Source organism: Arachis ipaensis, chromosome B05 (genome assembly GCF_000816755.2).
Source record: "Arachis ipaensis cultivar K30076 chromosome B05, Araip1.1, whole genome shotgun sequence".
NCBI classification, from domain to species: Eukaryota; Viridiplantae; Streptophyta; class Magnoliopsida; order Fabales; family Fabaceae; genus Arachis; species Arachis ipaensis.
The window spans coordinates 4,135,227-4,148,451 of record NC_029789.2 but is presented as its reverse complement, the minus strand read 5'-3'; the positions used below and the strand labels follow the sequence as shown (position 1 = coordinate 4,148,451).

The window sequence follows — 13,225 nt, the reverse complement described above, 5'->3', positions numbered from 1 at the left end:
GATGAATTTGGACTCATTATTTTTCCTTTTATTGTACCTGGGGATCTTGTCATTCAAATTAATACTTCAAATGTTGGGTTATATAACAAAGTAGATTAAAAGGATCATATGCAGACAATGCAAGTAAAAGAAAAGGTAGATTATAAGGGTAAAATATAATACTTCGATCTCTTCCAATTTATTTTGTGTTTTACTTGGTAATGATTAAACTATTAAAGAGTCATGAACTGATTTTTATAACCTCTAACTAGTGTTAAAAAATTTATAAAATTATTATCAAAATTAAAATTTAAATTAAAAATAGTGAGTAATAATTATTTTACACTTTTTTTAAGTAAAATAATTATACATTGATACAGAATTTAAAATAAAATTAAAATATTTATATTAGAATCCTATTTTTTTAAAGACTTCTCTGTAAACAACATTGATGGTTGAATTTGCAGACACTCCTACGTGATTCATAAGTAAAACTTTTAAACATCTCTTACTCTTAATTCTCGAAAGTGCCACATATAGTTGGCCATGTGTAAAAATTGATTTGGGCAAGTACAATCTAACATGAGATAAAGTTTGTCCCTGAGACTTATTAATTGTCATGGCAAACGATATTACTATGAGAAACTATCTTCGTTGGAATCTAACTGTGACGGTTTCATTTGTTGGTACCATATTCATTCTTGGAATCAAAGCAATATGACCAACATTGTTACCCGTTAAGACTTCACATTCTATGACATGATTTCTAAGCTTCCTAACTTGTAGTCTTGTACCATTACAAAGACCACTGGATTGGTCAATACTCCTCAATAACATCACTGAAACACCAACCTTGAGTATTAATTTACGTGGAGGCAAACCAGAGCAATTTATGCTATTCAGTAATTCAGGACTATAGAGATCTAGTTGACTCTCCATATTCCCTTCATCCATACAAATCGAATCCGAACTGAGATATAATTTTTCTCCTCCAGGAATGATAGCCATCAGATGGTTGTTGACCTCTTCAACAATGTCCAGCGTGGAAGCCAGTATAGTTCTTGCTTTGAAAAATCCTTTGAGGACATGTTATCCAAAATATTTGGATAAGAAAAATGAACCAACTCATCAAATGCCTGGTCCGAAGAAGGAATAACAATATCTCCTAAAAGACATATCTCAGATTCACCATCCATATTGTCACATATTAGACCATCACAAACTTTCAATAACCACTCACCAAATTGCTTTGTCTCATCTTGATCTGAAGTAGTCGTCCCTACAGAGAGTCTCATATTTTTTGTTAGTTTGAGCACCTGACAAAACTTTCAAAGGTAAGACGAATCATGGTTGAATGAACAATATCTTGTCTCAATCCTCGTGAAATGACGGAAAGAATTTGTCTAAAGTCTCCACCTAGTACAACCACTTTTTCTCCAAAGGACAAATCTTTGTTATATGTTGGAGAAAACCTCATGATATCACCTAAGCATTTATCAAGCACTTCATAGTAGTACCTACTAACCATTGGAGCCTCATCCCAAATTATAAGTTTAGCTTTCAACAGCAACATTGCTTAAGGGGAACCAGGTTTGATGTTACATACAGAATCCTCAATTATATTCAGCGGTATTTTAAACCTTGAGTGTGCCATTCTTCCATTGGGAAGAAGTAAAGATGCAATACCACTTGAAGCAATGTTTAACAAAATATCACCCTTGAGTGAATCTCAACAGACATAAGGTTTCAAAGAAATATTTTTCCAGTACCCCCATGACCATACAAAAAAAAAAACCCCTTCATCACAATATACAGGTAATGTAGCCAACAATATCTCAGTGAATATAGTTTGACTCTCTATAATAATATCTCTATCTTTGCTTAGTTGTTCGACATCGCCAACAATCAATGCAGCCACTTCAGATGCAGATGGCAAGTTGTATGTCCTGCCATCTGTGGTCCTTTTACTAATCAACTTAAGCTTTATGTTTGTGCAATTTTCCTGTTGGTACCTATTTCTTGCATAGCGAAAATTTTTTGCCAAACTATTATATTTATCTAGCATGTTTCTTAATATTGCCACAATTTTCTTATCCCGCTCATTTATAGCTTCATTGAAACTGCATAAAAAAAACACACAATAAATTTTATGTTATTTTCTCTCACAGATAAAAAATAACTAAAATGTTTGATTGGTTGCATGAAAATTACCAAAGTGTGTGTATCCGATTATCAATCTCATTTTTTGTGTCATAGATATATAGTTGGGTAAATGTTGGTCGCAGACTATCCGGAGGAAGTAAGCTACCAATGCTATGGTAGTTTTGACCCCCAGACTTAAAAATTGGAGGAGCAGTCCCATTGTTCACCCCACGGTTAATTTTTTGGCCATTGATGTAAAACAAAATATTGAATTAAATGTCCTTATATTTTTTAAGAAATGAATACTTCTTTGATCTTCTCCAGTATGAAGCTGAATGAGCTCATCAGGAGGCATAGAAAGTAGAGGAAGCTCGATCTTTCCTTCCATACAACATAATGAAAACTTTGTTTGGGGCGACTGTTTGAATTTAGCAAGCCTTTTTTCAGACCACATCCATGCTTTACAGTGTTGACATTGATAAATAGGATTTTCTATATCCCACACATCTGCCGAATGAACTCTCTTTAGATACTCAGTTGTCATACTGATGCAATTTAGTCCATTATGTACACAAAAATGCAAATAAATATACAGATAAAATTTTTACATATCGTCTAAAGTTTCTGAACATGGTATAAAATTATCTTCTATATTCACATCCGACATTGAATCATCATCACCATTCAAATGGTTTCAACAGCAGAAACCACATACATTGAATTCTTTCACCATCTCAATACAGGTACGTTCAAATAGAGTTGTGGCCTCCTTATCGAACACAACAAAAGTTGTTATAGCAGTACCATAAAAAACCAACAAATTCAACTTATACTTGCTTTTTTTATTTAAAAACATCAATTAACACTTGGCATGTCACCCTTTAGTTACAATAAAATCATAAAAATTATATTCAACATAATTTAAATGCTCAAACACAATATTTGTAGGCTTATCAATTTTCTAGATTTTAGTCTAGTAGAAGAGACTTTAGTATAAAATTGTTGTAGGTATATGAATTTTTTCTATGTACTCTATTTCATTTTGCCAATTTTTCTTTTTGTGGATAGACGATATTTCCATCAATCAAAGCAGTTTTTATTTTTAATAAATTGTTCTCTTATTGTCTACTAATTGTTGGTATTAAGCTAGATATTGCTAAATAAATTAAAAAGAGACATAACCAATTACATAACTATATTGCTTTTTTATGAAAAGATTGCACAAATAAGTCCAATTAGAGTCGTACCTATCAACCACATTATTCACGTCCTTATTACAGTTATCGCAGAAGTATATATCCGCATTAGCTTCTGCCTTCACGCTGTAAACACAAGATTTATACCAACAACTTAGAACGGGTTCAACATTAAGAACAGTGGCCAGAATAACATAGAATCCAACCTACATAGGAACAGTTTGAAAGTAAAAAAAAACAAACAATGAACCAAACATAAAAAAGTAGTTTTCTATAAGGCACTCACATCCGCAGCCGCATGTAACTCCTTTATTGTCTTCCTCTCAGTGGAATATAAAACTTCATCTTCGTTAACATACCCCGGTTTGCCAGAAATTACAGACAGGTACTGCGAGATCTCTCTATACTACACGCTATTTATCAATCATAACGCCATAAAAATACAGTCAATATGCACAACCATAAATAATTCACAATATTGGTACAATACCTTTTTCGAAGCATTATAGCCTCAGGAACATCTGAATTTATCACGAGCCTGGTACCATACATAATATTCTATAAAATATTGGTACCTATGTACAATAATCATTGTTTAAATGAGTTGTACAATTATACATGACAGAAAAATTATCGAATAGAAAGTAACCAGAAGTATCCTTAGATTTAAAACAATAACTATAATCTACTGTGAATCTAATTAATTAGTAAAATTTTAATGAGATGTAATCTAGATATAATGAGATAGAAATAAATCATATAAATAGAGATTTTGTATAGTAGATAGAGTTAAATTCAAGGATAACGATGTTTTTTAATTAATTTTTTTAATTTATTCAATTACAATAATAATAATAATATATTTATCTAACTTAATTTAACTTTCTAGTAGACAATTTCTAATCTATTTTATATTCATCTACATTAAAAAAAAAGAAATGAAGGATATACAATTTTTAATACGGTGCTCTTTTAGGTATTTAGAAATCTAAAAAAAAAAAAGTCTTGAACAACCAAATAGCCACCTAACTTTTCTTGCCCTCAATTCTGTGACCTCACTCCCAAAAACCCAGAAGAATAGAATATTGCTTGACTTGCTTTCGAATGCAATAGAGAAGAACATGCAACTTCTATCTCGTCGCCGTTATTCCACCTGCCCAGTCATTATCGTTGTCGTGCCTGCTCTGCCGCCGTGTGCGTTGCTATGCGTCATCCAATTTAATGAATTTAATTAGAATAAACAATAAATTATTTATTTTATTTTAGACTTCATAAATGAAAAAACCAATTCACTGATACAATGAATTACAATTAATGTAGTCTAAGTAATTAAGTAATATAAATTATAATAAATTATATTAATATTTAAATATCCAATCAAATCAATTAGTTGATATAATTAAGTCATTGTAATAAATTGTATTAAATGAGTTAAAATAATTAAATCGGGAAACACTCTCTCGAGTATGCTACGTCAGCTCCATCATTAAGTGCAGAAACCCGATAATATAAAGAGGCCTGCTACACATACAAGCCTTTTTGGCTTACAAGTTATACAAGTTGCTCCAACTCCAAGAAAAAAACACGCGCTCCTTCAACAACACGTTCACTCTTCGTCTTCTTCCTCAATCAAAACGCAAGCCATCAAGAAAAAAACACGCGCCCTTCCACAACACGTTCACTCTTCCTCTTCTTCCTCAATCAAAACGCAAATCATCAAGATTCAAGGGACATTAACGATAGAATAGCATGTAGGACATTGTGAAAGTGACGACTAATTGTCTCCCCTGAGCGGTGGAAGAAGAAAGACATGGTTCTAGTTTTCACATTATGACCTATAATATGTAGGAATTTAGCGACTTGCTCTTCAACGGTAGAGCGAATTGAATCCTTTACTCTACCAGTTCCTCTTAACTTTTGACATAACTGCCTAAATGCTTCAGGGGCCATACGTATGACATCTCGGCATTTTTCAGACGTAAGTAACTGTGTCATTAACTGCATACGTCTATTTTCTCTTTCCAAATTTTTGTTATTAATTTGCCTAGGCCTATATTGTGATAAGAATTCCAAAGAATACAACGTATGCACCGTAACACATGAAAGAGACGTGACACAAATCTGTTGTCTCTTTTCTAAGTCTTCCCTAATAGGAGGTAAGATTTGTATCAGTTCAGGATGATACAGGTCAGCAGAGGAGAATTGATTAACTTGAAATCCTGAGTCAGGTATGATGTTCGTTTTGTCTCCTACTATCGCATCTTCGATATTCTCGCTATCCATCTATGAGAATATAATGTTTAGAGTAAACATATCAAAAATTGTAAATCACATGATATATTAATCAATGCATTGGATAAGCACCAACATTTAGTGGACTTGGCAACTAAAAGTGTTTAATAATATGGTCATAAACTAATTTAACCGACGCAAAAGAAATCATGTTATTTTTGTCCTAAACTAAAAAAACTCTATTTGCTTATTATTAAATTTATATTTTTTCGTACAAATTTGTATGCGCAAATATATTTATATTAATTATGTCATAAGGAATTTATTAAACGGATCAAAATTAATAAGTACATATACTACATAAACATGATAATCACATGCGTGGACATAATACAAATATGTATATATGTGTTTATTAAAGGCTCAAGGTATTAGTGGGAAAGTTCAATTAGGGAGGAAAAAGTTTAACAGTAAATATAACCTTAACACAAAACCTTCCAAGTCCTTCAATGACCTTGGATCAACTTCAAGCACTCTTTGCTGCTAAGGGACTCAACCCTACTAATATAGTTGCACTCTCAGGTATAATAATCTAGCAATTACTTTTTGACCAATAAATGATTAGCTTTTTACCAATACACTTAGTTTTTGAATAAACTGTAGTCTTCATGTTAATTCAGTTGATCACTACACTTGGTTGCAATTTAAGTATATAATTAAGAAATCAAATCAATACATAAAAGAAAACAAATAAAAAAAATTAGAAAACAAACATGTATAAATGATACTGACAGAAATTCTTCCTATGACATAAACAGTTGACAAATAAATTAGAAGAAGCAACTAATTGAAGATTATGAATAGCCAAAAAGAAAGTTTGGAAACAATTAAGGTGAAGTGGAACAGACTCCACATGAACGTTAATAAAACCTAACAAATAAGGAATGGATTTATACAAGCAACAATGCAATCATTTGTCATGTAAAAGTGTTCATTGGAAATATGAGTGAACTAGTTATGCATATGTAACAAAGACACACATAATAATGTCCATTCACATGCTCAGAACTCAGTCCTCTTGTTTTTTGATAAGGAGAGTTCAAATAGAAAGCTAATTCTATACAACCCTCAAGAAGATCCTTGTGTACAACATCGAGTATTCACTTAGTAGTACACACAAACATACACACACACGCCTCCTCAGTTTCCACTCTTATACATGCCTCATATCATGGCCCTTGTCATAACACACCATGCAATCCACTTCTCACAAAGAAACAGCACACACAAAGTTAAATGGCATGTTTCAGACCCATATTCACACCTATATGTGCTGTAATGATTTTTGCATTTCATTTTTGGAGAAAAACTACGATTACAACAGAAAAAAAACGCACCTTTGGCTTGAGAATATAGGAATGAAGATGCGGTGGAGCTGTCCCGAAGATGATGAAGCTGCTGCAGCAATGCCGACGACGTTAGGAAGCTCTAGCGTCGCTGTTGAAGATGATGCAGAAATAGGGAAGATGGAGATGGAGATACGTATTTTCCTTTTCAGATGAATTAGGGATTTTGATTTGTTATTAATGAAAGGGTATTTATGTACTTTTACACATTTTTACACTTTCATCCCAGTTTTCTTCACAAGTTTGGGCAGAAAATTTTTAACTGGACTCCACGTAGGCTTTTTTATTTTCCATTCAAGTTCCCTGCTAATCCAAACAGGGAAAATACAAGTTTTTCATTGGTTGTCATCTTCTTCCTTTTCTTTCCTCACAAGTTCCATTATACCAAACAAAGTGTAAGGGATACTCTTCAAAAATAGGGATAAATACTTTTTTCGTCCTCCCTCCGATGGCAAGTTCTCTCTCTACCAGGCAGTTGATGCCTTCGACAACGATGGTTGGTGGTCCGGCGAGATCACCGGCAGGCTTGGGTCTCACCACATGAGTGGATTAACGGTGACTGGATTCTCTCCCAAAGAGAGCAACCACAACCACAACCACTGTAGAATCAGCAACAACAGCTAGGTCACCAAGATTGAAATTTTGAGTCCTGTCCCTCTGCCTTCTAGAGGTCGTGCGCTCCCACATCTCCACCACCGCGAGGTCTACAGGATCTTCACATGCAACCGCATCCTCTTCAACCACGCGCAAAATCACACGGGCCGTTGGCCAGATCAAGTTCGGGTCTGTAGAGAAAGCTCTTCTTGTCAGCGTCGAGCTCCATCACCCACAGCTGCGACAGCGCCAGCGCCAGCAGCAGTAGGAGGAATTTTTTTATTTTTGTCACTTCCTTCCTCTTTTCGTGCTTCTTTTTTTTTTTTGAAGAACATAAAATTTTTTTATTATTGCTGATTTTGATCTGAAGTTGCAACTGATGATGATTGTTGAATTATTAAATCTAAAGTTTCTGTTGATTTATGTTATGGTTGTTGTTGTTGAATTGGCTGAAAATGCTGAATTTGTTGTTGCTAAATCTAAAGTACTTAACCCTTGAAATTTATTTTGTGGTTGTTGTTGCTGAATTGGCTGAAGGGAAAAGGTTTTTTGTTTAAGCTGAGAAGAAGAATTGGGGTTTGGGGAAGGGAGAATTCGAAGAGAGTAGGAGAAACGGGATGGAGAGGGAACAGGGAAGAGATATCGGAGTTGTTTTGCAGGTGTTTGACTTAATGCGAAAGCAGGAACAAACCCCCTTACAATTCTGTTTTAAATTATGGATTTCTTCATTTTTGTTTGGGTTGCAGTTTTAAAATTATTTTTGGTGCTGATTTTGTGGGGGTTTTGTTTCTCTATTCGGGTATTGCATTGAACATTCAATTGATGTTGGTGTGGGGGTGTTGATTTTGTTCACCGATTGGGTGATATTTTTCAACCATTCAGATATTAATTTTAATGGATGAAGAGTTAGCAGGATTGGTGTTAGAGTTAAGGGTAGTGGTGGTATGGTGGTGGAGGTGGTGGTGGTGGTGGTGGTGGTGGTGGTGGTGAAGAGAGAGAGAGAGAGAGGTGGTGATGGAGAGGGAGAAGAAGATGGAGAAGGAGATGGGGGCAGCGATGGTGGGGTGGCGGAAAAGGGAGAGAAGAGAAAGACCGAAAGAGAGTGAGAGATACACCAGGGATGGAGAGGGTTTCTTTTGTTTTTTAATATTGGTTTTAATATTTTTTTATTTTTGTAAAAGGGTAAAATTGTCCAAAAAATATTGTTTATGGACAAAAGGATGATTTTATAACGTTTTGTAACGTTGAGGATGATTTTAATAAGGAAAAAAGGTTGGGGACGAAATTGATTTTGACCCTAGACGTTGGGGACGAAAAAAGTACTTATCCCTCAAAAATACTATAAATTGATAAATACTTTAACTAGTATTTATTATTTAGTGTAAAGAGTTAGGTATTATATTCAAAAGCATTATGTGATGTAACTGCCATTGATATACTTTTTTTTCGGTTGAATTTTACAATTATAAATGAAAATTTAGTGTTAGACATTTATATTGTATAAAGTCACATTTTTTTTTACCTTAACAACTTTATTAGCGATAAAGATATATCATTCAACATTAATACAGTAGCATTTTATAACTTTATAGTCAACCACATAATTATTTGACTTTTCACCTTATTTCAGGATACTTTTTTTTAAGAGTTATTTTAAACAGAAAAGCTCTGCATACAAGCGCTAACGACTTGTATGCTTTACAAGTTACTTAACACCCTAAAATCTAAAACGCGCTCCAATGGCTACGTCGTATACACGCGCTATATATAACTACCAAATTTAAAAAATTTGTTTCCTTCTTCGTTTTTCTTATTTGCAGATTTGCTCGTTCTTCTTCTCGCGAAGCTTCCCCTGGTTTCTTCGATCGTTCTTTTCCCCTTCTTTCTCACTCGTTTCTTCTTCATCATTTACGTTAGTTCCTCTCTCTGTAACTCCAGCTTCGTTTTCTATTTGATTTTTTGTTTTCTGAAATCAAAGTTTGAACTCGTTTTGAAGATAATGGATGATTCAACCTCAGATTGTCAGCTGAATCCAAGCGAAGTGGATTATGAATTTGAATCTAACGAAATTCCTGATGTTTGATTTACATAGGATTACTATGAATTTTATTGCAGTAATTTGTATAGCATTGTGTAGGTGAATAATTCGTGAACATTGACTGTCAAACCAACGCATGAAGATAAATCTATGGATTGAATGTAATGTATTAGTTTTGATTAATTTTTTGGAATTTATAGCAGACGATCAGGTGTAGATCAGAACTTTTTTGGGTGTATTTTTGAGGGAAGTGTGGGTGTATTTACAGTTTACTAGTTTTTCTGTTATTTTAACTGAGTTGTTGTGGTTCGGGTGTATTATATCAGACACGATTGGGTGTGTTTCTAGTTTTTGACATGGTGTATTCTGCAGCCTGTGTATTTACAGTTTATGGCTTTTATTGTCATTTTAGTTGAGTTGTTGCGGTTCGGGTGTATTATATCAGACATGATTGGGTGTATTTTTAGTTTTTGACATGGTGTATTCTGCAACCTCTCTCTGTTGTTGATGACCAGCTTGTTCCCAAGGTTGGAATGACCTTTACCACCCTTGAAGATGCTGGAAAAGTTTACAGGAACTACGCCAAGGCTGCAGGGTTTTCTACAAGAGTTCGGAGCACAAATAGGAAGGGAAATGAGATTAAGAACCAATTGATTACATGTAGTAGAGAGGGAAAATGAAAATCTAAAATATCTCAAACAGCACAGGGAACTAAGCATGTCCATTCGTCGTACAATAGAGAATAACGAGGAGGCTGGTATTAGACTAAGCAAAACTTACCAATCATTTGTTGCGGCTGTCGGGGGTCATCGCGAGTTAAATTTTATTGAAAAGGATGTGAGGAATTACATTACGAGAGAAGTGTGAGAAGCGTGGGTGTGCTTAAAGACTCATTTAATAGGAATTGAAATGATTTTCTGCTGAATTTTGGTCTTGTGGACAACAAGTGGCTTTCAGGTAATGTTTGTTTAAAATCTGCAGCAGAGGTGTAAATTTAATTTTTTTCGGGTGTATTTATAGTCTGTGTTTGGGTGTATTCTGCAGATCTCTATGAAGACCATCATATATGGGTTCCAATCTATCTGGATCACCACTTTTGGACAGGGATGTGAAGCACACAAAGGAGCGAGAGCATACATTCTTTTGGGTGTAAAAGCAGTGTTCTTTTGGGAGTATTTCTGAATTTTCTTGTATTTCACATTTTACATATATATACATATATATACTTCAGAATCTTGTTTTTATGTTATAAAATACTTTTTTTTTACAACGGTTTAAGGGTTTTAGGTATTAGCGTTTAGGGTTTTAGGGTTTACGGTTTAGGTTTTAGGGTTTACAGGTTAGGGGTTAGGGTTTAGGTTTTAAGTGTTTAGGGTTCAGGATTTTAGGGATAAAGCATCAGGGGGATAGATTTTTGGGTGTATATTCAACTTTCTTTGGGTATAAAAAATGGCAGGTTATGGGTGTATATTTGGTTTGATATTTTCCTTCATATTATAGTACATGTAATTCATACATTTTGAATACAGCAGAGAGAGTTTAATTATTGAAAGAAATTTTACAATAAACTGGATTATAATTGGAAAATTTTTACAGCATGTGTTCAATTTGTTACAGGACTATATAACATTTACATTAATCAGTGTCAATATCCTTAGAATCTATCTGACAATTTGGTGATGCACCCTTAGCGGCGGGATGTGCATCAGGCCACCAAATCCCTAACAATTGTTTTCTTCTCCTCGCTCATGTTTCTGAATTTCTCACTTAACAAATGTGTTGCACACTTAAGGTCTTTGGTTTGCTGTAAACAAAGTAAAATTATAGTCAGATATATTTCTATTATATAAAACTGATTTCATCTAAGATATATATTTGTTCTTACATTTTTTTCAGCTTGGTTTCTGCCTGCCATTTTTTCTGAAATGAAAAATACACCCATAGATATCAGTAAGATATACCCATAGATATGATTCAGATACACCCATAGATATGAGTCAGATACACCCATAGATATCAGTCAGATATCACTCAAACATGCATTAATATACAAGGTCAAGCAACATTACAAGGTCAAGCAATATACACCCATGGACAAGCAAATATTAGAACAGTTGCAACTGTTGACTATATTACAGTATATCAGTTCAGAAATATACACCCAACAAATTATGCTATATACACCCAACAAAATACTCAATATACACCCACCAAATCACGCAATATACTCCTAAAAATCAGTTACCAGAAGAACTAGAACACCAAGAACAGTAACACCTAGAACAACTAAGAAGAACAGAATAACCTAGAAGCAAGAATAACAGTAAAACCTAGAACAAGTAGAACATTAAAAACTGTAAAATGAGACTTAGAACAAGAAGAATAGTAAAACCTAGAAGAACGTAGAAGAACAGTAAAACCTAGTTCGAAATCTGGAAAATATACAGGAATGGTAATGTAACGTACCTTGAGTATTATAGCTTTGTTTTCTCTGGAGATTCTTGATCGAGAGTTTTATGGTGTGTTGATGGAGTTTTCGAATGTTAGCGACGAGTTGTATATCTTGAGTTTCGAATGTTGCTCGAAAATGGAAGGGTTGCGTTTTCTCTGAATGACTTTGAGAACTAGAAGAAGTGGAAAAGTCTGCCATTAAGGGGCGGTTTACGCGAAGAGAAGCATAACCGTTTGAGTGGGAGCGCGTGAATGTTACGCTCCATTCAATATAATTAGTGCAAGTGTGGAATGTTTGTGGGCTGGGGACTTGTAACACTTGTAAGGCCTTATTGCTTGTATGTGTAGCAGGCCCGTTTAAAATAATGAATTAAATTGTGAACCAACAACAAATTCCTTTATTGCTTAAACAATTATCTTAATAATAGTTACCTAGGATAAATAAGCCTATGCATGAATAAGGACTTGTTTCAGTTCTTTGGGTGATAAAAAAATATTTCAAAAAATAATGTATAATTTCTAAAAAAATATTTTTTATTTTTATTTTTTATATTTTTTCAAACACACTAAAAAATCAAAAAATAAATTTCATTGAAAAAAAAATTACAACTTAATGACACCTGATTTGTTTGTTATAACTCGACTCAAATATATCTATACATTGAAACTTCGGTGAAAACAAATAAAATGTGTCTATTTAATTGTACCAAATCTTAGCTATAACGAAATCATTTGCAAAGATTTAAAAGTGATTATCGAAATAATAGGTCCACAAAGTAAATACCTTATAAACGTAACAACTTAATATAAAGAAAAAATTTTATAGAAAAAAGATACACTATTCACTCTAAGTTACATTATATTCACCTCACACTCTTTTTTATTTGAGCATTTTGCAAGTTTTCGCTGCCTTGTTCTTTGGAAGCCGGCATATGCTTTATCCAACCTAAATTGAAACGAGCTAAACCTTAGTCCAGACAAGCTATACCTCTCCCAAGACTTACCATATAAGAACAATACCCAAACAAATTCTAAAATAATCCTTATAAAAATAAAACTACAATGTTCCTCCACACTCAATAATCCAACAAAAAGTCCAATCTTAACAAAAACTTTATCCAAGAAATGTAAAAAAAATCCAACAACTAACCCATCTTCATTAAACCAAAATCATACTCCTTTAATAC

At 33.7% G+C, this 13,225-nt stretch overlaps 1 protein-coding gene across 1 annotated transcript; it reads right to left on the bottom strand.

The window, feature by feature from the left end:
- LOC110262723 lies at nt 11,278–12,355 on the bottom strand. Its single transcript, XM_021103452.1, has 3 exons — nt 12,054–12,355; nt 11,473–11,507; nt 11,278–11,391 (listed from the first exon to the last, which is right to left on the bottom strand). The coding sequence occupies exons 1-3, from the start codon at nt 12,235–12,237 to the stop codon at nt 11,293–11,295; spliced, it is 318 nt and encodes a 105-aa protein (XP_020959111.1). The 5' UTR covers nt 12,238–12,355; the 3' UTR covers nt 11,278–11,292.

Coding starts and splice junctions, on each gene's coding strand:
- LOC110262723 (XM_021103452.1), bottom strand. CDS start 12,237: ATGGCAGACTTTTCCACTTCTTCTAGTTCTCAAAGTCATTCAGAGAAA. Junction 11,508..12,053: donor ACAAAGCTATAATACTCAAG/GTACGTTACATT, acceptor TTTTCATTTCAG/AAAAAATGGCAGGCAGAAAC. Junction 11,392..11,472: donor GAAACCAAGCTGAAAAAAAT/GTAAGAACAAAT, acceptor CTTTGTTTACAG/CAAACCAAAGACCTTAAGTG.